Genomic DNA, 26286 nt, shown 5'->3' with positions numbered 1-26286 from the left:
GTATGCGCGCACGTGCGTTTGCCGCACAAAGGTACTAATTCTGCTCTACCATCTCATCATCAGTATGTTGCATTGAATCTAGTCACCTCTCCTTTCTCAATCAGCACTAGGGATCGTCGTGCCTGCCCTGTCAATTGTTCCTTGGGCACCGTCCAAAATAGGCTGGAAAATGAATGAGTTGGGCTCTCAAGTGGTCTCAATTTGTACAAAAACCACTCCTGTTATCTCCAGGGTGGCCATGTTTGTGGTTAATGAGGGAGAGTTTTGAATAATAAGAATTGAGCTGCACTAATCTAAATTGGTATTGGCAGAATCAATTTCCACTCCATCATTCTGAGCTGCCCTTGAACAGAAGTGCCAAAATACTGAGTGAAGCTCAACACTGGATTTGAAAATGTGACTACATTCATTAAATAACAAAATGTTTTAATGTTAGAACAATCACTTTCCAATAACAGTAGAGATTGTCTTTGGTATAAAACATACATGATTACCTACACAATATAAGTTCATTACAAGCACCAATACAAAAGGATTTTCAAAATAACTATGGATAAACCATTCAGATGGAATGTTTTGTTTAACTCTGTTCAGTATTAAACCGTTCATCAGTTTATGCTTGTACTTTGGATTTCTCATCAGGTTTCACATCATTCATTGCTGATCCAAACTCCACTTCTGGAAAGAAAAGTGAAAGCTTTATTATCATGCACAATCAAACACCACTTCTTTCACAAAGGGTCATAAGCCCTGACATTCTGGGCAATGTTTAACTCTCTTCATTATATAGAGCAAAATAATGGAGACAAGCTCTAATCCTCCTGTTTTAAATTTCTGTACATATTTTTATAGGTTTAAAGTGATGCAATTTCTGTAATGTTTGCCTTTGGGTGTCCCTGCTTTCATTTTGGAGAGAGTTTTTGATGCTTAGGTGAAAGCAATCCATAAGAGGCAATCCATTGGTGTGAATGTTCACCCTATTAAATCAATAACAGAGTTGACTCCAACAAAGGTCTACTTACCCATGTCAGCCCAACACAATTTTTTTTTATACACCACTCAAAATTATAATCAGACTCCTTTCTCCCTCTTCCACTGAAGTGCATCTATTCTCCAATCTGGTCCTGTTTAGTATCGCAGAAAGGTGCCCATTCTTTCCCTGGTTTAATAGGTCATCATCGCACTCGGTCTCCGATCATACATGTGTATCTGGGTGAAGCAACAAGGCTTGCAATGCTCATGGAAATAGTAGTCTTTTCTCACATACCTTCAGTGTGGTCAAGCATAGGCTGATATGACAGGAACATCCAGGCAAGTCCAACTGAGATGGTAGCTACTAGATTCACTACAATCCAAGGGTGCAGAGTCAAAAGCTCTGATCCAGAAGGCCTGTGTAGAGTCAGATGGAGATTAATTTAAGTACAAGGAATGCACTGAAATACAGTCAACAAAATACCTTACAATGTACTGTGTGGAGCAGGGAACTGAGGTTGGAACATTCAACTCCTAGTTAAAGTGGTAATTTTCCCAGGAATCATAACTTGGAGGGCAGGAATCCATTCCAGTTTGACTCTTTTTGCACCCTGTCCAGTTTAATGGTGCACAGCTGGACAAGATCATTTCGCTCATTACACCTTCATTTTCATTTCTTGCTCTTCTCTATTTGAACCTGAAAAAAAAGACTTTGTGCCCTCACACACAATGGGTGGAATGGCTGGTCCCCAGGAATTATTGAGAAACAATGAGATTTTTGGTGTATGTTCAACGATCCTTGAATGCAACAGCACAGGTGGTGGAGTGGTGAAAAAGACATATGGGATACTTGCCTTTTAGGACATAGAATTCAGGAGTAGAGGATGTGAGAGAGGCCTTCTTCACCCAGAGAGTAATGAGGACCTGGAATATATTGCGGGAGAGAGTTGGAAGCAGGGTCAGTCTCACTATTTAGTAAGTGACTCGGCGAGCATTTGACTCATCCAGGCAAAAGAGGATCTGGGCTGTGCTGGAAAATGGAATTAATACAGATGGGTGCCTACTGGTTGGCCAAATGGCCTGTTTCCATGCTGTATGATGATGAACAGAGTGATTAGCTAGTTTACACAATATGAGACACGAAAGTCTGCAGACACTGTGATTATAGTAAAAACACAGAAATCTTGGAGGACCCCCGAAGGTCTTGCAGCTTCCATAGGTGGTAAAGAGTACAGAACAACAGAGAAAGAGTGTTAAAAGGATATGGAGAAGAGGCCAGGAGCAAGGAAAGGTGAGAACTGTTTGGGGGAGTGGAGGCGGGGGGGACGGGGACGTGGTGTTTGGCTCTGTGAATGCAGAACTAAGGTAAAGAAGTCAGAGGAAAAAGAGAAGACAGAGGGAGGGACAGAGCAGGAGGAAAGGAGACATTGGGAAAGATCAGGGTGGGGAGGGGGGTGAGTAACAGAAACCAAGGAAGTCAATGTTAATGTCATCCAGTTAGAGGGTGCCGAGACAGAACTTGAGGGTTTGTTCCTTCAATTTGTGGGTGGTCTCAGTCTGGCAAAGCTTGAGACCATGGACAGATATGTCAGCAAATGAATGGGGTGGGGAACTGAAATGGAAGACCACTGTGAGATCCTGGCAAATGCAGCAGACAGAGCTAAGGTGCTCAACGAAGCAATCGCCCAGTCTGTGTCCAGTCCATCCGATGTTTACAGTGCTGCTTACAGATTTGAGAAGCAATCAGGACTCACGACAAAATGAGAGTGAAACACGGTAGGCTGCAGATACTGTGATTGTAGAAAACACACCGAAATGCTGAAGGAACTCAGCCAGTCTAAAGGAGACATTAATATCGACTTCTCTGACTTTCATTAAACCCCCTCCTTCCTTCTTCCTCTGTCGTCTCTCCTTTCCCTGTCTCCTTTCGCACAGATATGATAAATTCTCAGGTAGTCCCCTTATCATATTCTATTAACACCTTTTGTTGGTCTGGATTGTTTGAATTCTGAGACTTTCAATATCTCCTGCTTCTGTCTTTTCTGATCTTTCCTTGAGGAAGGGCTCAGGCCTGAAACGTTGGCAATATATCTTTGTCCCCTTTAGATGCTGAAAGGACCAGCTGAGTTCTTCCAGAATTTTGGTGTGTTTACACAACAAAACAAAATCAATACATTTTCTTAGTCATTTTAACCCAACAGCTTACCAAAGGGTGTTATTGGCAATATCTTGCGATGACTGGTACCAGTTAAACTTGTCACTGATCATCTGCTGGCTGAGTGACAGTATGAGAGCCGCAACATTCACTACAGACAGGAAGAAAAATGAACGTCACCAACAAACTCAGGAAGTAGTCTTCATTATTACAGATGCTCTTTAGCCTCAATAAGGAAAGAAGATAGCATCGATCATCAAATTTTAAATTTAGACATACAGCATGGTGATAGGCCATTTTGGCCCATTTATCACCAATCACCTTACACTCCCAATACGTTTTGAATGGGGGGGGGGAAACCAGAGCCCCTGTGGAAAACCCATGTAGACGCAGGGAGAATGTACAAACTCCTTACAGACAGCGCGGGATTTGAATCCTGGTCCTGTTCAATGGCACTGTAAAGGTGTTGAGCTAACTACTACGCCAACCGTGCTGCCCATTTCTGCAAAGTTAACTGGTCTCTTACTATTCTCTTACAGAGGGTCAGGATTTTAAAAAATTTTTTATTTTTCACACTATGAACCATATTAATCAAAATACACATAAACTTTTCCCTCTTAAATATACAGTGTCATTTTCTCCCCTTTTCCCCCCTCCCTTCCCTCCCTCCTTCAGACACCCCTCCCCACCCAGTAAACATTCAACATATACAATACAATAAACCCATTAAACAATGTCATCACACAATGAAAATGAACAAGAAAATTGTGTCATCTACTTTTACACACTGGGTCAGTTCATTTCGTCTTCTTCTCATTCTATCATTTTAGGGGGAGGAGGTCCGCGGTAGGCCCTCTCTGTTATGTTCCATGTACGGTTCCCAAATTTGTTCAAATATGTGACTTTATTTTTTTAATTATATGTTATTTTTTACAATGGAATACATTTATTCATTTCCATGTGCCATTGCTGTGCTCTCAGGCTCTCTTCTGATTTCCAAGTTGACATTATATATTTTTTTGCTACAGCTAAGGCTATCATAATAAATCTTTTTTGCGCTTCATCCAGTTTAAGGCCTAATTCTTTACTACTTATATTACTTAGAAGAAAGATCTCTGGATTTTTTTGGTATGTTGCTTTTTGTGATTTTATTTAATATCTGATTTAGATCTTCCCAAATGTTTTCACTTTCTCACATGCCCAAATTGCATGTACTGTTGTTCCCATTTCCTTCTTACAGCAAAAACATCTATCTGATAATGTTGGATCCCATTTATTTAACTTTTGGTGCGTGATATATAGCCTGTGTAACCAATTATATTGTATCATGTTTAACCTAGTATTTATTATATTTCTCATAGTTCCGGAGCATAACTTTTCCCACATTTCATTTTTTATCTTTATGTTTAGATCTTTTTCCCACTTTTGTTTGGGTTTATAGCTTATTTCATCATTCTTTCTCTTGCAGCTTGATGTACATGTTTGTTATAAATCTTTTAATTATCATTGTGTCTGTAATCACGTATTCAAAGCTGCTTCCTTCTGGTAATCTCAAGTCTGCTTCCCAGTTTGTCCTTTAAGTAGATTTTCAGTTGGTGGTATGCAAACATTGTACCATGAGTTATTCCATACTTGTACTTCATTTGTTCAAATGATAATGAATTATTTCCCAAAAAACAATTTTCTATTCTTTTAATTCCTTTTCTCTCCCATTCTCTAAAGGAAAGGTTATCTATTGTGAAAGGGATTAGTTGATTTTGCGTCAATAATAATTTTGATAGTTTGTAATTTGTTTTTTTACTTTCTGCGTGAATCTTCTTCCAAATATTGAGCAGATGGTGTAGTACTGGTGAACTTCTATATTGCACCAGTTTTTCATCCCACTTATAAAGTATATGTTCTGGTACCTTCTCCCCTATTTTATCTAGATCTATCTTGGTCCAATCTGGTTTTTCCCTTGTTTGATAAAAATCTGATAGATATCTTAATTATGCTGCTCTATAATAATTCATAAAGTTTGGTAGCTGCAAACCACCTTGTTTGTACCATTCTATTAATTTATCTAGCGCTATCCTTGGTTTCCCCCCTTTCCATAAGAATTTCCTTATTATTTTCTTTAGCTCAGTGAAGAATTTTTCTATTAAGGGAATTGGTAACGATTGAAATAGGTATTGTATCCTTGGGAAGATATTCATTTTAATGCAATTTACCCTTCCTATCAGTGTTAGTGGCAAAGCTTTCCAATGTTCTAAGTCATCTTGTAATTTCTTCATTAATGGCTGATATTTTAATTTGTATAGATGGCCTAGATTATTATCTAGATGAATACCTAGGTATCGGATTGCTTGTGTTTGCCATTTAAATGGTGATCCTTTCTTAAACTTTGTGAAATCTGCATTATTCATTGGCATCACTTCATTTTTATTTGCATTGATCTTGTACCCTGATATTTCTCCATATTCCTTCCATTTCTTATGTAATTCTTTTATTGATAATTCTGGTTCTGTTAAGTATACTATGATGTCATCTGCAAATAGACTGATTCTATAATCCTTTTATTTTTATCCCTTTTATTTTATGTTCTTATCAGTTCTGCCAATGGTTCTATAGCTAACGCGAACAGTGAGGGAGATGGTGGACATCCCTGCCTAATTTAAATTGGATTGATATATATCCATTTACTGTCACCTTCGCCATTGGTCCCTGATATAATGCTTTAATCCAATTAATATATTTCTCTGATAGGTTGAACCTCTGTAATACTTTGAATAAATAATTCCATTCTACCCTGTCAAAGGCTTTCTCTGCATCTAAAGCAACAGCCACTGTTGGTGTCTTATTTCCTTGTACTGCATGGATTAAGTTAATGAACTTACAGACATTGTCCATTGTTCATCTTTTCTTAATAAATCCACTTTGATCTAGTTTTACTATTTTTGGTACACATTTGGCCAATCTTTTTGCTATTATCTTATAATCTGAATTAAGTAGCGATATTGGTCTACACGATGCTGGTGTTAGTGGATCTTTCTCCGTCTTTGTTATTACTGTAATTATTGCTGTTTTACATGAATCTGGCAAGTTTTGTGTTTCTTCTATCTGGTTCATTACTTCCAGGAGAGGAGGAATTAATAACTCTTTAAATGTTTTATAGAATTCTATTATGAGTCCGTCCTCTCCAGGCGTTTTATTTTTCGGTAGCTTTTTTAATATATCCTGTATTTCCTCTATTTCAAATGGTTTTATCAATTTGTATTACTCCTCTTCTTGCAATTTCGGAAGTTCAATTTTAGCTAGAAACTCATCTATTTTGTCTTCTTTCCCTTTGTTCTCAGTTTGGTATAATTGCTCGTAGAATTCCTTGAAATTTTCATTGATCTCTGTTGGGTTATTTGTAATTTGTTTGTCCTTTTTCCTTGATGCCAATACCGTTCTTTTAGCTTGTTCTGTTTTAAGCTGCCAAGCTAGTATTTTGTGCGTTTTTGCTCCTAGTTCATAATACTTCTGCTTTATTTTCATTATGTTCTTCTCCACCTTATACGTGTGTAGTGTTTCGTGATTTTATTTTTTTGTCCACCAATTCTCTTCTTTTTGTTGTATCTTCCCTTGTTGCTAGTTCTTTTTCTGTACTTACTATTTCCCTTTCCAGCTGTTCTATTTCCCGATTGTAGTCCTTTTTCAACTTAGTTACATAACTTATTATCTGCCCTCTGATGAAGGCTTTCATTGCGTCCCATAATATAAATTTGTCTTTCACTGATTCCATATTTATTTCAAAGTACATTTTAATTTGGCACTCAATAAATTCTCTAAATTCCTGTCTTTTAAGTCTTCTCTCTCTCTTTGGCTTGGCTTCGCGGATGAAGATTTATGGAGGGGTAATGTCCACATCAGCTGCAGGCTCGTTTGTGGCTGACAAGTCAGACACGGTTGTAGCGATTGCAAGGGAAAATTGGTTGGTTGGGGTTGGGTGTTGGGTTTTTCCTCCTTTGTCTTTTGTCAGTGAGGTGGGCTCTGCGGTCTTCTCCAAAGGAGGTTGCTGCCCGTAAAACTGTGAGGCGCCAAGATGCACGGTTTGAGGCGATATCAGCCCACTGGCATTGGTCAATGTGGCAGGCACCAAGAGATTTCTTTAGGCAGTCCTTGTACCTCTTCTTTGGTGCACCTCTGTCACGGTGGCCAGTGGAGAGCTCGCCATATAACACGATCTTGGGAAGGCAATGGTCCTCCATTCTGGAGACGTAACCTACCTAGCGCAGTTGGATCTTCAGCAGCGTGGATTCGATGCTGTCGGCCTCTGCCATCTCTAGTACTTCGATGTTAGGGATGAAGTCGCTCCAATGAATGTTGAGGATGGAGCGGATACAACGATGGTGGAAGCGCTCTAGGAGCCGTAGGTGATGCCGATAGAGGACCCATGATTCAGAGCCGAACAGGAATGTGGGTATGACAACGGCTCTGTATACGCTAATCTTTGTGAGGTTTTTCAGTTGGTTGTTTTTCCAGACTCTTTTGTGTAGTCTTCCAAAGGCGCTATTTGCCTTGGCGAGTCTGTTGTCTATCTCGTTGTCGATCCTTGCATCCAATGAAAGGGTGCAGCCGAGATAGGTAAACTGGTTGACCGTTTTGAGTTTTGTGTGCCCGATGGAGATGTGGGGGGGCTAGTAGTCATGGTGGGGAGCTGGCTGATGGAGGACCTCAGTTTTCTTCAGGTTGACTTCCAGGCCAAACATTTTGGCAGTTTCCGCAAAACAGGACGTCAAGCACCGAAGAGCTGGCTCTGAATGGGCAACTAAAGCGGCATCGTCTGCAAAGAGTAGTTCACGGACAAGTTGATCTTGTGTCTTGGTGTGAGCTTGCAGGCACCTCAGATTGAAGAGACTGCCATCCGTGTGGTACCGGATGTAAACAGCGTCTTCATTGTTGAGGTCTTTCATGGCTTGTTTCAGCATCATGCTGAAGAAGATTGAAAAGAGGGTTGGTGCGAGAACGCAGCCTTGCTTCACGCCATTGTTAATGGAGAAGGGTTCAGAGAGCTCATTGCTGTATCTGACCCGACCTTGCTGGCTTTCGTGCAGTTGGATAACCATGTTGAGGAACTTTGGGGGGCATCCGAGGCGCTCTAGTATTTGCCAAAGCCCTTTCCTGCTCATGGTGTCGAAGGCTTTGTTGAGGTCAACAAAGCTGATATAGAGTTCTTTGTTTTGTTCTCTGCACTTTTCTTGGAGTTGTCTGAGGGCAAAAACCATGTCAGTAGTTCCTCTGTTTGCGCGAAACCCGCACTGTGATTCTGGGAGAACATTCTCGGTGACACTAGGTATTATTCTATTTAGGAGAATCCTAGCGAAGATTTTGCCTGCAATGGAGAGCAGCGTGATTCCCCTGTAGTTTGAGCAGTCTGATTTCTCGCCTTTGTTTTTGTACAGGGTGATGATGATGGGATCACGAAGGTCCTGAGGCAGCTTTCCTTGGTCCCAGCAGAGCTTGAAAAACTCATGCAGTTTGGCATGCAGAGTTTTGCCGCCAGCCTTCCAGACCATCCATACCTGCTGCTTTGCCACTTTTCAGATGTTCAATTGCCTTATATGTCTCTTCCCGGGTGAGGACCTCATCCAGCTCTAGCCTTAGGGGCTGTTGAGGGAGCTGGAGCAGGGCGGATTCTTGGACTGAGCGGTTGGCACTGAAAAGAGATTGGAAGTGTTCTGACCATTTGTTGAGGATGGAGATCTTGTCGCTGAGAAGGACTTTGGCGTCTGAGCTGCGAAGCGGGTTTTGGACTTGGGGTGAAGGGCCGTACACAGCCTTTAGACCCTCGTAAAAACCCCTGAAGTCGCCAATGTCCGCGCTGAGCTGGGTTCGTTTGGCGAGGCTAGACCACCACTCATTTTGGATCTCCCAGAGTTTGCGATGAAGATGGCTGCATGCGCGACAGAAGGCTCGTTTCTTCTCTGGCCAGGACGGCTTTGCAAGGTGAGCCTGCTGGGCAGCTCGCTTCTTTGCCAGCAGCTCCTGGATTTCCTGGTGGTTTTCGTTGAACCAGTCCTTGTTTTTCCTGGAGGAGAAGCCCAGTATCTCTTCAGTGGATTGCAGTATGGTAGTCTTCAGCTGATCCCAGAGGGTTTCAGGGGACGAGTGCAGATGTAGGCAGCCTCCAAGAACGCGGCGCGGGCTACACACTCTACTGGTCTGGCAAGCCTATGGATGAACGACGCCTATCTGGTGTAGGCTTCATGGTCAAGAACTCCATTGCCTCCAAACTCGAAAACCTCCCGACAGGCCACTCGGACCAGATCATGTCCATGCGACTCCCCCTTCAAAACAAGCGTCGCATCACCCTCATCAGCGTCTATGCTCCAACCCTCCAGGCGGAACCAGCAGAAAAGGACAAGTTCTACACTGATCTGCACAACCTCATTCAACGCACCCCTACAGCCGACAAGGTTGTCATTCTTGGTGACTTCAACGCTCGCGTCGGCAACGACTCAGAAACCTGGCCAGGAATCCTGGGCAAGCATGGAGTCGGAAAGTGCAATGACAACGGGCGCCTCCTGTTGGAGCTCTGCGCAGAAAAGCGGCTTGTCATTACAAACACCCTTTTTCAGCAGAGGGACAGCCTGAAGACTACCTGGATGCATCCCCGATCCAAACACTGGCACCTCCTGGACTACGTCCTAGTGCGAGAAAGAGACAAACGAGATGTGCTCCACATCAGGGTCATGCCCAGCGCGGAATGCCACACTGACCACCGGCTGGTTCTCTGCAAGCTCAACCTTCACTTCAAGCCAAAGTCCAGGAACAGTAAAGCCCCCAGAAAGAGGTTCAATGTTGGAAACTTGCAGTCAGACGAAGTGAGAGGAAACTTCCAGGCAAACCTCAAAGCAAATCTCGAGGATGCAATCCGCCTCACGGTCTTTTAAGTAGCATGGAGTTTAATCTCCATCTGTACGTTCTTGGTGGGATGTTCTCCAGTTCTATTGCTAATAACAGGGGTGAGTGATCAGTTAACAATCTAGCTTTATATTCCGTTTTCCTAACTCTCCCTTGGATATGGGCTGACAACAGGAACAGGTCAATCCTTGAGTATGTTTTATGTCTACTCGAATAATATGAGTATTCCTTCTCCTTTGGGTGTTGACTCCTCCATATATCCAAAAGTTGCATTTCCTGCATTGATTTAACCATAAATTTGGCTATTTTGTTCTTTCTGCTAGTCTTTTGTCCAGTTTTATCCATCTTTGAATCCAAATTAAGGTTAAAGTCCCCTCCTATCAATATATTCCCCTGCATATCTACAATCTTCAAAAAAAATCTTGCACAAACTTTGATCCTCTTCATTTGGTGCATATATATTGACCAAATTCCAGAGTTCTGAATATATCTGACACTTTATCAGTACATATCTCCCTGCTGGATCTATTATTTCCTCCTCTATTTTGATTGGTACATTTTTATTGATTAATATAGCTACACCTCTGGCTTTTGAATTATATGATGCTGCCATTACGTGCCCTAACCAGTCTCTCCTTAATTTATTGTGTTCCACTTCATTTAGATGCTATATCTATTTTTTTCTTTTTTCAGTAAATTTAATAGCCTCTTCCTTTTGATTTGGTTATGTATTCCATTAACATTTATAGTCATATAGTTCAACATGGCCATCTCATACTCTGTTTACATCTCATTTCCGCTTCCTCACCATCACCTTTCCCCTTTTCCCCATTTTCATTTCTCAGTTTTCCTTTTTTGAACTCAATGTATGACAACACTTCGAAAACATAAAATACTTCAACCACTCCCACATCTAAAATTCCCTTAACCCCAAGTGTTCCCCCCCCAACTCCCCGAGTCGGCCCTTGTCCCTTGCCAGGCAACCACAACTCCCCTCTCCATTCAGATTGCAAACCCGTTCGCAAGTGTCAACTGATTTCGCAGTGACTGTTATTCTCTCCCACCCAAACCCCTCCAGAAAAGACTTTAATCTTCACATTACAACAAAGCTCCCCCTCTTTTCTTCTCTTTTTCTTTTTTTTTACCCCTTCCTCTTTTTTCCCCCTTCTCCCTTACTTCCCTTTTCTTAGTAGTTTGTCGTTGTTCTTCGTTCTTGTTACATCTCTTCATCTCTCTTTCTGTCCTGCAGGAGTTCTGCAAATTCTCGTGCTTTTTCCGGATCCGAGAACACTCTGTTTTGCTCTCCCAGGATAACTATTTTAAGCACTAATGGATATCTTAACAAAATTTATAGCCTTTTTTCCATAGGATCGATTTTGCTGTGTTAAACTCCTTCCTCTTCTTTAGGAGCTCAAAACTTATGACTGTGTAGAAATTTTTTTTTTGAACTTTGTACTTCAGAGGTTTTTTGTCTTCCCTAATTTTATTCATTGCCTTCTCCAATATATTTTCTCTTGTCGTGTATCTTAGAAATTTTACTAAAACGGATCTTGGTTTTGGTTGTGACTGTGGTTTCGGGGCTAATGTTCTGTGTGCCTTTTCTATTTCCATTCCTTCCTGCATTTCTGGCATTCCCAGGACTTTTCGGATCCATTCTTTTATAAATTATTTCATATCTTTGCCTTCTTCATCTTACTTTAGGCCCATTATCTTTATATTGTTGCGCCTACTATAGTTTTCCATTATATCCATCTTCTGAGCTAACAACTTTTGTGTTTCTTTAACTTTGTCATTTTCTTCCAATTTTCTTTTTAATTCGTTCACTTCCATTTCTACCACCATTACATGTTCTTCCACATTTTCTAATCCTTTCCCTACATCTGTTATGACCAGCTCTATTCTACTCACTTTTTCTTCTGTACTTTTCATTTCACTAAATTCTAGTGTCAACCATTGTTTTAATACTTTCATTTGTTCTTGAAATTTTTTTAAATCTATGTACTGTCCATTAATTTTACCTTCTAATCCTCTGTGTAGAGCTTGGTGTTCTTCTTCTTCTTCTGCGTCTGCTCTTGGGTTTGTGTCTTCTACTTCTCTTCCTTGTATCTGTGTCTCTTCTGACTTTCTTGTTGAGCTGCTTGCCTCAGTTTGTTGTTTTTTTTTCATGGCTTCTTGATGTTGGTCCTCTTCTTCTGGGCTGGTTATCTGTTGGGCCTCCTGCTTCTGTTTTTCTTTCTCATCCCTCCCTTTCCCATTGCTTTCCTGTTCTTCCAGTTGGGAGCCCTGCTGCTGTGCATCTCTCAGCTGTTCGTGCTGTGTAGGTTCAATCCACAGTTGGTCCCCCCTCCCGTCGGTGTTCTCCTTGTTGTGCGCAGTTGCGCACCTCTGTTTGGCTCAGTGAGCCATTTTTGCAGTCCCGTGGTTGGAAGGTCGTGACCCTGTGGGGTCTCCACTAACCTCGGGTCCCTGCTTTTTCATGCAGGTAAGGCATTCTCCTTTCTCTTCTGGCGTCTTTCCTTCTTTTTTTCCCTGTTGTTTTTGGTTTTTCTTTCTTAGGTGCCATTTTTTTTCTTTTCTCCACACCTTTATCTTTTATTTGTTGTGTTTTGTGTATCTGGGGCTTTGCTTTTCTTTCACTTTTTTTCTTTTCTGGAGATGGGTAGTATTCTCCTACCAGCCACTACTCCATCACGTGACTCCTCCAGAAGGATCAGGATGAGTTCAAAACCAAACTACCTTCAGACTAATAGCATCAATGGGAAATACACATTTCAATGTGCTGCAGAATGGGTTCAGACTTAAACCCTGTTGAGTGTAGACAAACAACCTGCCAATAATTCACATCATGAGCAAATGAGGCCAGAGGGCAACTGTCACTTTTGGAATTACAGTACATCCAAATGGTTGAATGGATTCAAAAATTGCCTCTTTTTTGCTCTCTCTGAATATTTAAATATCTCTTTTCCATGATCATCTGTATGCAATTTGAATTATACAAAGCAAAACTAATTCTAAACCGTTAAAAATCTACAAAAAGAATCCCCCAAAAAAGCACTCAGCAGAAGGTTGACGCTGGCAGTGGTCTTCAGTCTGGCAGTGGTGTCACGCTGTTCAGCAATGAGCTGATATCAAGACATTTTCAACTGCAGGAGATTGAAAGTACTTACAAAAAGAGGTGACTGCTGTGGGGTCCAGTGTCACCATTCTGCGGAGTGCCATTGAAGCATCTGCTATGTTAAACCTGGAGATAGAAGAACCAGTGATAATTAAACTAAACACAAGAGAGTGAATGATGAAAAAGAGTTTATTATCATAGTCAAAAGAATTCTTACTCCTGCAGCCAAATGCAGGTAGGTACTCTTTAAATTTATTTTTTTTTAAAATATGGACATACAGCACTGTAACAAGCCCTACCGCTCCTTGAGCCCATGCTGGCTAAATACCCCAATTAACCTACAACCCCAGTACATTTTGAAGGGTGGGAGGAAACCAGAGCACCTGGAGGAAACCAATGCAGACAAGGGGAGAATGAACAAACTCCTTACAGACAGCACCAGATTTGAACCTGGGTCGCTCTCGCTGTAATAGCGTGGTGATAACCGTGTTATAAAAACTACAATAATATAGGCTGGCACAGCTACTGTAGTGGAGGTACATTAAAGACAGTGCTGCCACTCGTACTGACCAAGGGAGAGCAGGGAATGGAAACACAGCATTCACCTACAGGGTCATACCGCCAAGTACTACTGGTGAAGGTTCAGTACAGGGTTTAAACATCCTGTTAAAGGAGCCAATGGTGTTTCATTTAAAAACCTGTGACCATAGGGTCTGGGCCCAAGATGGCGGTGCCTGTGTTCGGCAGCAGCCACGAGGGGTTGCAGACTCTGGGGGAACAGTGGATTGGCGCAGGGCACCAGTAAAGGAGAGGTCACCCTTCATTAAGGAGAAGCAGAAGAGACATCCCCAAGGATGGTGACGGAGCTCTGCGGCTGAAGGACATACACAGGCGATAAGCTGTTGCCAACTTGCAAGGAAGGAACCCACATAGGCTGTAGGCTGTTAGTGACTTGAGATCAAAGAACTCACACCAGACTATGGGGCTGCTGGAGCTTGGCTCATGTGAACCAGGTATCAGATTAATCTGGGATTTGAGAGGGCGCTGAGGCCAAGAAGTGCTCCTAAAGGGTCTTGTCAGAGGTTTGGATCTAGGCACGGGTTGCTGATGTTTTGAACTGAATTGGAGTCTTGTGTGGTTGCAGAAGCTACAGCAATGCTGCAGCCAAATCCATGGACATTCAGCGACTCTGGGGGGGGGGGGGGGGGAGATTCTCTTTTGCTTCTCTTCCTCTGACTGTAAAGGGTGGCAGGCAAATCTTTGACTGTCTTATGGCCGACTAAAAGCTACTTCATGTAATATTACATTTCTGTTTTATTACATGACAATAAATGATTCATTATCCGATTCCTGTGTCCATGTGAGTTTTTCTGGTTTCCTCCCACATTCCAAAGACATACAAGGTTAGAAGGTTAATTAGTCATATGGATATATTTGGGTGGTGAGGATTTGTAGGCTGGAAGGGCCTGGTACCGTGCTCTGAATTTAACTCATTACAAACGATAGATAGCTTTTGCTATGGCTTGAAAATAGCCTTCCTTACCAAAAAATTGGGCATGCTCAAGTCAGAAATGTAAAGACAGCAGGCACATGGCAAAGAGACAGTAGAATACTGTGGGGCACAGTTGGCATCACGGTGTGACCCTGTTAGCCTGACAACAGTGAGCCAGGTTTGAATCTGGTGCTATCTTTAAGGAATTTGTATGTTCTCCCTGTGTCTGTGTGGGTTTGCTCTGGATGCTCCAGTTTCCTCCCACTCTCCAAAGCATAAGAGGTTTTAGGTTAATTTGGGTGTAATTGGACAGCACACATTTAAATGGTCAAAATCTATTGTGCTGCAAATAAAAAAAAATACAGATTCATCTCCCAATATCGTCGTGCACTGTGGTGTAGTGGTAATCAAGGGGGCCAGGCAAAGGTGACATGACGGGGGTTGTAGTTCTTCATCAAAGGTTTGGCACACAGATCCAGCAGTATCCAAATGTTCTAAGTAAGTTGTACCTGAGCTCCAAAAAGTGAACAATCTGCACATACTCAGTGTGGAAACCGTTGGGACCCTGTCTTGGGAAATGCTCAAGGATTGGCCATTGTTGACAAATACCTAAGCCCCTCTTTACTGCTGTTTTCTTCTTACCTGTCAAATGCAGAGACAGTGCTGATGGCAAGTAAAAAATATAGGAGACACTGATTTGGGTAAACCAGCATGCTGTATTGATTGAGTAGATTTGAAATATTGGAGAAGTTGTAACCAGAAAGGACGTAAATGACAACAATGTTCCACACCATGTATCCAGCCAGAAACCCTTGTGAGAAAAGCCCGATTACCCTGGGAGAAGAAAAACAGATTTTGATCTGGGCATTGCAACAAGACCTTCACCATTATAACTACTAAACAACCTTTCCGGCAGAATATTATTAATCTAAAATGTTGAGGATACCTTCTGAATAAATAAACAATGCTGGAAATACTCACCAGGGCAAGCAGCATGAGAATCAGTTAAAGACCAATGACCTTGCATTGGAAATAGAAGGTTCCTTTGGAAAATTTAAGATGGGCCAAATTCTGAGACAAATAGAAAAGGCAGGGAGGGAGGATAAAAAAGTTTGTAATGAGGTATAACACAGGAGCTAGTTAATAAATAGAGAATATCACACAAACATCCCTCTCTTCCATAGACTTCATCTACATTTGACAAGGTCCCACGTGGGAGGTTAGTTCAGAAGGTTATGGCACTGGGTATTCAAGAAGAGGTTGTAAACTTGATTCAAAATGGGATGTGTGTGGGAGAATACAGAGGGTGCTAGTGGATGGTTGTTTCTTAGATTGGAGGCCTGTGATTAGAGGTGTGCCTCAGGGATCCATATTGGGACCATTGTTGTTATATTATCAATGATCTGGATGATAACGTGGTGAATTGGCATGAAGATAGGAGGTGTTGCAGACAGCGAGGAAGATTTTCAAAGCTTGTGGAGGGATATGGTCCAGCTAGGAAAGTGGGCCAAAAAAATCGTAGATGGAGGTTAATGCAGACAAGTGTGAGGTGATGCATTTTGAAATGGCAAACCAAGGTAGGAGATGTGCAGTAAATGATAGGGCACCTAGGGTTGCAGAGGAGCAGAGAAATCTGGAAATTCAAATACATTTTTCCCTGAAGATGGCGTCGCATGTGGACAGGGTTGTAAAGAAAGATTTTGGTGAGTATAGGAGTTGGGAAATTATGTTGAAGTTGTTTAAGACATTGGTGAGGCCAAATTTGGAATATTGTGTGCAGTTCTGGGCGCCTAACTACAGGAAGGATATCAATAAGATTGAAAGAGTGCAGAGAAGATTTACTAGGATATTGCCGGGTCTTCAGGAGTTGAGTTACAGAGAAAGATTAAACAGGTTAGGACTTTATTCCTTGGAGCAAAGAAGGAGGGGAGATTTGATAGAGGTTTACAAGGTTATGAAGGTATAGACAGAGTGGATACAAACAGGCTTTTCCCACTTAGATTGGGAGAGATAAATACGAGAGGTCATAGTTTTAAGCCGAAGGGGGAAAGATTTAGGGGGAACATTAGGGATAGAGTGGTGGGAGTGTAGAATGAGCTGCTATCTGATGTTTTGAATGAGGGCTCAATCGTATGTTTTTTTAAAAATTGGATAGGTACATGGATGGGAGAGGCCTGGAAGGTTATGGAATGGGAGCAGTTCAGTGGGACTAGAGAGATGATGGGTAGCATGGGCCAAATGTCCAGTTTTTTGTGCTTCAGCATTCTATGAATCTATCTCTTGCTGCCTAGGAAAGGCAGTCAATGTACTGAAGTTCCCATCACACCTTGGACACACCCCACCCCTCCCCCCTCTTCCATCAAAGAGAAGGCTCAAAGTGTGAAATCATTCATCAACAGGCTGAAGTCAGTTCCTTCCCTGCAGCCCTCAGGCTCCTCAATGAAGCCCACAATAATGCTCTCATGCTGCTTTTGCTTTGTTTTAATTGATTTTTTTTCTATTGTCTCTCCATACTGCGTAGCCCTTCTGCTGTATACTTTATAGTTTGCTTGTTAGAATTGATCTGTTAAGATTACTTGTAGAAGAACCCTTCTCACTTACCACTTACACCAACCATAATGTGGCAAATAAACTTAAACTTTTAAAGATTGGTTTAGAGTAAATGGGAGCAGCAACTACAACCTAAAATCACTGAAAACTGTCCAGGAAGTTGAAATGTGCCGAGGAGCCAGCAGAGCTGTTTCTCACTTCATTGGGATGCTGATGGGAGGAGCTAGTGGGAGAGCGAGAAGGAATTGAAGAGACAGGCAATCAGAAGCATGGAGTCATGATGACTGTCTGACTAGAGGCATTCTGCCAAGCAGCTATCCTATCTACAATTTATCTCCAAGATGGAGTAGATCATACCATAAGGAGAAAATATACCATGTTAAACTGAAAATAGTACCAAAACAATCTTGAATGACAGGAGTTTAAAACAAAGACAGCTTCAATAGCCTGGGAGGATGGAGTTGTTCCTGGGGAAGCAGGAATCCGGGTACCCTTACCTGAATCCGCGGTGTGCCTGTAAAGCGACATCTTTGGTTGTCCGGGTGGACTTAACCTCCATGTATATCTCGACTTGTTTGGCAATTTTCCCTGCTTCTACTCTGTCTGCAGCTTGAAATCGACCTGTCAAAACAATGTGCAAGAGAATAAAATTGGGCTGTTTGTCACCAGCAGCCTTGTAGGGGAGGCTGAGGCTCAAACTTGGGACAAGTCAGATCCTGGTCAGAAGAGACCAGTGGGAGCCCAATTCCCTTGCTGATTCCTCCATGCCTTCGGCTCCATATCAATCAGTCACTTTCTCAGACAACAAATCAAAGAACTTGCTTCAGAGTCTTTAAAATCGCAAAACATCCCAAACAAAAAGCTGCATAACCCAGAGGAAATCAGAACAGGTGATCAATAACCTGGTCAGGAAATTCAAGCTGCAAGGTGGTCCAGTAATAGGAATGGACTGGAGAGCTCCAGTAATAGGAAGAGGTTAGATTGACTGTGTCTTCATTCCCGATAGGAGAGAAGGCTGAGGGGTGAGTATATAAAATCATGATGGCCATTGATGAAGTGAATGCTCACAGTCTTTTTTCCAGGGTAGATGATTCTAGAAATGGAGGACCTAGGATAACGGTGAGAGGGGAGAAATTGAAGAGGATCCTGAGAGGAAACTTTTTCATTCAAAGGTTAGTCTGTACCTGGAATGAGCTCCCAGAGGAATTGTAGAAATGAGTACAATTTTGTCGTTCGAAAGGCATTTAGACAGAAAATGGATTGGAAAGGCTGAGGGTATGGACCAAATTTAGGCAAATGGGACTCGCCCATAATGTCAACTTGGTTAGGTTGGATATTGGACTGAAGGGCCAGTTTCCTATTGCATGAGCATCTGAAAATATAAAGGAAGGGTGGAGAGACAGAGGTTGAGGGAAAGAATATCAGTTTGGAATCTAGACCAGTGAGAACACGCTCACCAACGGAAGGGCAAAGTAAATTGTAAATGCATGATTTTTCAGAGAGATACAGGAACAAATTTGTGGAATACATGTTCCACACTCTGAAGCTCCATCCTCAGATCAGAATCTGAATTTATTGTCATGAATATTCGCAAAATTCGTTGCTGAGTAAATATTGCTAGAAATTACATTTAAAAACAAATGAAGTAGTGGAAAAAAAGAGAAAGTGAGGTAGTGATTGTGGTTCGTTGTCCATTCAGAAATCTGATAGCAGAGAGGAATAAGGTGCCCTTGTATCGCTGGGTGTTCATCTTCAGGCTTCTGTACCTCCTTCCCAATGGTAGCAGTGTGAAGAGGGCATGGCCTTGGTGGCGAAGGTTTTTGATGATAGAGACTGTTTTCTTAAAATACCACTCTTGTAGATGTCCTTGATGGAGCGAACTGATGAGCAAGGTGGCACTGGCTGAGTACACAACTCCGTAGTTTTTTTTCCCCTGTCCTATGCAGTGGCACCTGCATAGCAGACAGGGATGCAACCAGTCAGAACGCTCTCTATGGTACACCTGCAGAAAATTTCAGTCTTGGTGACAAACTAAATCTCCTCAAACTCCTCACAAGGTATAGCTGCTGACGAGCCTTCTTTGTGATTGCATTGACGTGGAAGGCCCAGGAGATGATCATCAGAGATGCTGATATTGTGGTGCACCGCTAGCCAGAATCAGACACACACAAAGATAAAGACTGTACAACAGGCTTTAATCCACAAAGACTTCCACAGAGCCAGGCTGGCTGTGGCTGCAGCAACTCTGAGTGAGGCCCCGGGAGGCCAGTGCAGGCTTATATCCTGGAGGGTGATTGACACCCAACCGGGTGGGGCTTGATCCATTCAGGCCGACTGATTGACAGCCGGCCAGGTGTTGTCCTATCCCCTTACACTCCTGCAGATACAGAGGTTTCCGCCTGCAGTAGTCCAGTGGTCTACCACCACATTCACCCCCTTCTTTAAAATTGTCCCGGGGGGGTGGGGGCAGTAACAAGGAATCGCATCCACTATGTACATATAATATTTACAGGTTGAGACGACTCAGCGGCCGCTGGGGTCTCTGTGACCGTCGTAGGACTGGCTCCTGGTCACTGGTCAGAAGGGAATTGGGGGGACTGGCGACAGGGGTGTGTGTGGGTGGTGTGGTGCCACGCGGAGGGATGGACAGGGGGGGGCCAGGGTCGAAGTATGCAGGTCGCATTGGATGGGTGGGGAGGGCGAGTTCATCTCCTAAGGCTAAAGCGGCCCCCTGGTGGTCAAGGAGACCCTGCGTGCCTCATAGCTGCCTGGGGACGGGGATGTCAGCGACATCCTGGGTTCGAGGATGGCGTGGTGTGATGTGGTGGGTGTTCCTGCTGGTGCCAGGTTCCTGGTTGAGATGGTGTCCTCCCTGCCACTGCCGAACCTAACACAAGCGTAGTTATGGTTTGCATGAAGGAGAAAAACCTACTAGGGCTTCGGCCTTGTGTGTCCATACATGCTTATGCAGAAGCAGTGGTCCCGGGGACTTGAGCCATGCTGGGAGTGACATTCCAGTTGCTGACCTCCTGGGGAATGAGAACAGACGTTCGTGAGGGGTCTCGTTGGTAGCCGTACACAGCAGTGACCGAATGGCATGGAGTGGCTCAGGCAGGGCGTCCTGCCAGTACTCAACGGCCCACCCTTTTGACCTGAGAGCCAGGAGGAGTGCCTTCCAGACCACCACATTCTCGCGTTCCACTTGCCCGTTGCCTCTCGGGTTATAGCTTGTCGTGCGACTGGTCGCGATGACCCTCGCCGTCAGGTACTGGCGCAGCTCACTGAGAACTACAGTGGCATCACTTCCAACTCACAGCGTAACGACGTCACTACCACCGGCCGTGATGACGTCACTTCCCCGGCGCAATGGATACGGCTGAGGAAGGAGGCCAGCCACGCAGCGGCCCCCAACGTGCCGCCGCCATCTTGGGCCAGGCAGCGCCCAACACGGAGGGCCCCTGACAACGTTGAGAACGACGTGGTCAAAACAGGCGATGAACAGGCCGCCCGACTGACGCTCCCCACGTTTCCGGGTGCCATCAGCTGCTACACGCCACACCCAGTGACCGACGGCAACGTGGTCAACACAGGCGATGACCAGGCCGCCCTACCGACGCTCCCCTCGCCTCCAGAGGCCATCGGCTACCGCACATTGCACCTCATGATCGATGTCGACGTGGTCAACATGGGTGATGACCAGGCCACCCTATCGACGCTCCCCATCCCTCCGGATAGCGGCGTCTCCAACACAGTCCTGGCTACCACCATGCTGACCAGGGACATCCCCCACGATCTCAGGCGCTCGATGATGAATGTGCGAGTCAATGGGCAGGTAGCAAAGTGCCTGTTGGACAGTGGCAGCACTGAGAGCTCCATTCACTCGACTGTGCCCGACTCCCTAAGGTTAAAGATCCACCCCACCACCTGCTTGATCACCCTCACTGCCAAGGATAAGACTGTTGGTACCCTTGGGCGCTGCTCGGTCGATATAACAGTGGGAGGGGAGACTTACACAGGATTCAGGCTCCTGGTCATGCCCAAACTGCACACCACTCCTCCTGGGCCTGGATTTCCAGTGTCACCTGCAGAGTGTCACCCTTGCCTCCAGAGGCCCCAACCTCCACTCACATTGCACAGCACCCCAACCTACCAGCCCCGGCCAACCTGCGGTCTATCCACATTGCGCATCACCCCACTGGTGCTCTTTCCACATCTTGCACTAGGCTGCAAGCCGATCGCCGCCAGAAGTAGGCGCTATTGCGTTGCAGACAGGGACTTCATCAAGGTGGATGCAGCCACTCCTGCCAGAAGGCATTATAGAGCCCAGTAACAGCCCTTGGAGAGCCCAAGTTCTGGTGGTCAAAGGGGGAAGTAAGCCGAGGATGGTCATGGATTACAGCCAGACCATTAATCGGTACAGCCAGCTGGATGCCTACCCTCTGCCGAGGATCGCTGACATGGTCAATGAGATAGCCCGCTACCGGGTTTTCTCCACAATTGACCTGAAGTCAGCGTATCACCAAATCCCTATCCATCTGAAGGACAAGCCCTACACCACCTTTGAGGCGGACGGGCGCTTGTACCAGTTCCACCGGGTTCCTTTTGGGGTCATGAACGGGGTCTTCGTCTTCCAGTGGGAGATGGATCGCATTGTCGACCGGCACAAGCTGAAGGCGACATTTCCATATCTGGATAACGTCACTATCTGCGGCCATGACCAGCAGGACCACAATGCTAACCTGGAAAAATTCCTCCAGATGGCCGTGGAGCTGAACCTCACATACAACAAGGAGAAGTGTGTTCAGCACCACCCGCCTTGCCATCCCGGGGTATATCATGGCCCATGGAGTCGTCAGCCCAGATCCAGAAAGGATGCACCCATTAATGGAGTTACTCCTTCCCCCCCCCGCCACGCTAAAGGCCCTCTGCAGGTGCCTGGGCCTGTTCTCTTATTACTCGCAGTGGGTCCCTCGCTTCTCGGACAATGTCCGTCCACTGGCCCCAGCCACAACTTTTCCCCTCCCACCTGAGGTGCAGGCAGCCTTCACCTGCATCAGGCAAGACATCGCGGACACCACGATCTAGGCTGTGGATGAGGACTCCCCCTTCCAGGTGGAGAGCGATGCCTCCGAGGTGGCTCTCGCTGCTACCCTCAACCAAGGAGGGGCGCCCCGTCACCTTCTTCTCCAGGCCCTCCACGGCTCCGAGCTAGGGCACTCCGCCATTGAAAAGGAGGCCCAGGCAATTGTGGAAGCTGTCCGCCACTGGCGCCACTACCTGGCAAGCAGGAGATTCAAGCTCCCTACAGATCAGCGGGCCATGGCGTTCATGTTTAACACTACCCACAAGAGCAAGATCAAGAACGACAAGATCCTGCACTGGAGAGTCAAGCTGACAAACTACAACTGACATCCAGTACCGCCCCGGGAAGTTTAACGTCTCCCCTGATGCCCTCTCTCACACCTGTGCATCTATACATGACGACAGGTTGCAGGCATTGCATGAGTCCCTCTGCCATCCGGGCGTCACCTGTTTGTACCGTTTCGTTAAGTCCCGAAATCTGCCGTACACTATCAGGGACATGACCAAGGTCTGTCGGGTCTGTGCGGAGTGTAAACCCCGCTTCTTCCGCATCCCCCAGGCCCAAGTTGTAAAGGCTACTCGGCCTTTCGAGCGTCTCAGCATGGATTTCAAAGGGCTCCTGCCTTCCACGAACGAAACGTTTACTTCCTCACGGTAGTGGACAAGTACTTAAGCTTCCCTTTTGCCATCCCTTGTCCAAACACCTCCACAGCCACCATCATCAGGTCCTTGGGGCAGATTTTCATCATGTTTGTCTACCCCGCCTTCATCCACAGTGACCGGGGGTCTAGTTTCATGAGTGACGTGCTGCGCCAGTACCTGACGGTGAGGGGCATCACAACCAGTCACACGACAAGCTAGACCCCAAGAGGCAATGGGCAAGTGGAACGCAAGAATGGGGTGGTCTGGAAGGCAGTCCTGGCTCTCAGGTCAAAAGGGTGGGCCGTTGAGTACTGGCAGGACGCCCTGCCCGAGCCACTCCATGCCATTCGATCACTGCTGTGTACGGCTACCAACGAGACCCCTCACAAACGTCTGTTCTCATTCCCCAGGAGGTCGGCGACTGGAATCTCACTCCCAGCATGCCTCACATCCCTGGGACTGGTGCTTCTGTGTAAGCATGTACGGACACACAAGGCAGAAGCCCTAGTAGAGCAGGTTTTTCTCCTTCATGCAAACTATAACTACACTTACGTTAGGTTTTGCAGTGGCAGGGAGGACATCGTCTCAACCAGGGACCTGGCACCAGCAGGAGCGCCCACCACACCACGCCATGCCACCCTCCAACCCAGGTCAATGCTGACCGGGCATACATCCCCGTCCTCAGGTAGCTGTGGAGCACGCAGGGCCTCTTTGACCACCAGGGGCCCGCTTCAGCCTTCGGAGACGAACTCGCCACCCCCCCCACCCATCCAATACGACCCGCATACATCGACCCTGGCCCCACTGGATACCCATCCGCGCAGCACCACACCAGCAGTCCTACGATGGCCACAGAGACCCCGGCGGCCGCCGAGTCATCTCAGCCTGTAAATGTTGTATGTACATAGTGGGTGCGATTCCTTGTTACTGACCCCTGTGATGGTAGACCACCGGCCTACTGCAGGGGGCAACCTCGGTACCTGTAGGAGTGTAAGGGGACAGGACAACACCTAGCCGGCTGTAAATCAGACGGCCTGAATGGATCAAGCCCCACCCAGTCGGGTGTCAATCACCCTCCAGGATATAAGCCTGTGCCAGCCTCCCGAGGCCTCACTCAGAGATGCTGCAGCCACAACCAGCCTGGCTCTGTGGAAGTTTTTGTGGATTAAAGTCTGTTGTACAGTCTCTATCTTTGTGTGTGTCTGATTCTGGCTGATAGTGCGGGGGCTGATTCAGATGCTTGGAGCACACGCTGTGACGGTCGCTGGCGCGGCCGGATGTTGCGCGGTCGAAGTCGGGGAAGGGGGGAGTCGTCATGGGGACAATGGCGCCACCCGGCACGCACATGTGGGGGGTCCACAGGGGAGGTCATAGAGGGCTGCTGAGCTGCCGACAGGTTTAGAGAGCCACAATTTTGCAAAGTGGCCTTTCTTGTCGCATCGGGAACAATACTGGTTCCTAGCTGGGCAGTTTTGGTGCGATCGTCGATCTGACCCATACCAGGATCCACAGTACTTACAGGGGTGCTGGCGCCTGCCGCAGCGACGTTCTCCTCCCAAGCTCGGCCTGGGGCTGTAGCTCCAGTGTGAGAGAGCCATGAGGGAGCCTGGGGGAACCTGGAATCGAAGGCTTCGATATGCAGGGCTGTTGCATCCAGGGTTTGGACCACTTCCTAGTTAGGGCATAGATGTTGTCTTCCAGAAGCTTCTGCCGGATGGCCCTCGAGTGTAGCCCTCGTACGAAGGCGTCCCGGATCGGCCTCTCGACCTCCTCTACACCTACCCTGGGTTCAGCCAGACACGGTCGGGCCAACTCTCGCAAGTGTCCCAGGTAAGACTCAGCTGTCTCCCCAAGTTGCTGGTCTCGGGAGTTGAGGAGGTACCTTGCACAGACCACATTCATGAGGGGCTTGTACAAGTTCTCGAGAGTGTCCATTGCGCTCCTGTACGTGGAGCAGCCTTTGGTTACCTGGAAGACGCGGGGACTCAGCTTTGACTGGAGTAGGACCAACCTCTTCCGATCGGAGTCCAGGATGTCGCCCTTGTGTGCCTCGATGATTGCCTCGACCGTGTGCTGCCAGATCTTGAAGCGTGTCTGGGCTTCCGGGTGGCGTGGGTCGACCTCGAGGCTCCCTGCGCTCAGGAGTTTCTCCATCACTGCCGTGGGAAAATTTTGTGGATTAAATTGTGGTGCACTGTTCACCAGAATCAGACACACACAAAGATAAAGACAACAACAGGCTTTAATCCACAAAGACTTCCAGAGCCAGGCTGGCTGTGGCTGCAGCAACTCAGTGTGAGGCCTTGGGAGGCCGGCGCAGGCTTATATCCCGGAGGGTGATTGACACCCGACTGGGTGGGGCTTGATCCATTCAGGCTGACTAATTGACAGCCAGCCAGGTGTTGTTCTGTCCCCTTACACTCCTGCAGGTACAGAGGTTGCCCCCTGCAGTAGGCCGGTGGTGTACCACCACAGATACTGAGGAATTTGAAGTTCTTAACTCTTTCCACTACTGATCCCTCGATGAGGACTGGTTTGTGTTCTCCTGATTTCCCCTCCTGAAATCCACAATCAGCTCCTTAATTTTGTTAACATTGAGTGCAAGGTTGCTGTTGTGGCTCAAATAGCTGATCTATCTCACTCCTGAATGCCGTGTGTGATTCTGCCGACGACTGTGATGGCATCGGCAAATTTGTAGATGGCATTTGACTTGTGCCAGGTGAGTGGAGCTGTGGGCTAAGCACACATCCTTGAGGTGCACTTGTGTTTATTGTCAGTGAGGAGGAAACATTGTTTCCGGTTCATACTGACTGGTTTTTCAATTATGAAATCAAGGATCCAGTTGTAGAGGAAGGTGCAGAGGCCCAGGTTTTGGAGCTTGTTGTCCTTCACTGAGGGTATGATGCTGTTGAAAGCTGAGCCCACGATGAGGACTGGTTCGTGTTCTCTTGATTTTCCTCTCCTGAAGTCCACAATCAATGAAAACTAGCCCGTTGTATGTGCTGCTGTTGTCTAGGTGATCCAGAGCTGAGTGGAAAGCCAGTGATGTTGCATCTGCTGAGGAGCGATTTTAAAAAAAATTTAGGCATACAGCACGATATCAGGCCATTTCAGTCCACGAGTCCACGCTGCCCAATTTACATCCAATTTATCCATACCCCCGGTACATTTCGAATAGTGAAAGGACACCAGAGCCCCCGGGGAAAACCCATGCAGACTCAGGGAGAACATACAAACTCTTTACAGATAGCGCAGGATTCGAACCCGGGTCCTGATCGCTGATGCTGTTAAGAGGTTGCGTTAACTGCTATACCAGCCATCCCTCCCAAATTTTGATGGTCAGCGAATTACCCTCTGGCTGAAACATATCAGACACAATCCCTGATATCC

General features: G+C 45.8%; 1 protein-coding gene across 1 annotated transcript in view; it reads right to left on the bottom strand.

Moving 5' to 3' along the window:
• Positions 1-409: 409 nt before the first annotated feature.
• LOC138762442 (transmembrane protein 237-like) overlaps positions 410-26286 on the bottom strand; it is a 47574-nt gene continuing 21697 nt past the window's right edge. Inside the window, exons 7-12 of the mRNA XM_069936199.1 lie at positions 17670-17793; positions 15265-15456; positions 13183-13256; positions 3179-3278; positions 1268-1389; positions 410-678 (exon numbers count right to left, since the gene is read on the bottom strand). Of these exons, the coding sequence (XP_069792300.1) occupies positions 614-678; positions 1268-1389; positions 3179-3278; positions 13183-13256; positions 15265-15456; positions 17670-17793 (677 nt within the window). The 3' untranslated portion in view covers positions 410-613. The remainder of the gene's footprint in view (positions 679-1267; positions 1390-3178; positions 3279-13182; positions 13257-15264; positions 15457-17669; positions 17794-26286) is intronic.

The sequence above is a fragment of the Narcine bancroftii genome, chromosome 4 (assembly GCF_036971445.1).
Source record: "Narcine bancroftii isolate sNarBan1 chromosome 4, sNarBan1.hap1, whole genome shotgun sequence".
Classification (NCBI taxonomy): Eukaryota; Metazoa; Chordata; class Chondrichthyes; order Torpediniformes; family Narcinidae; genus Narcine; species Narcine bancroftii.
This window is presented reverse-complemented; position numbering and strand designations above follow the sequence as displayed.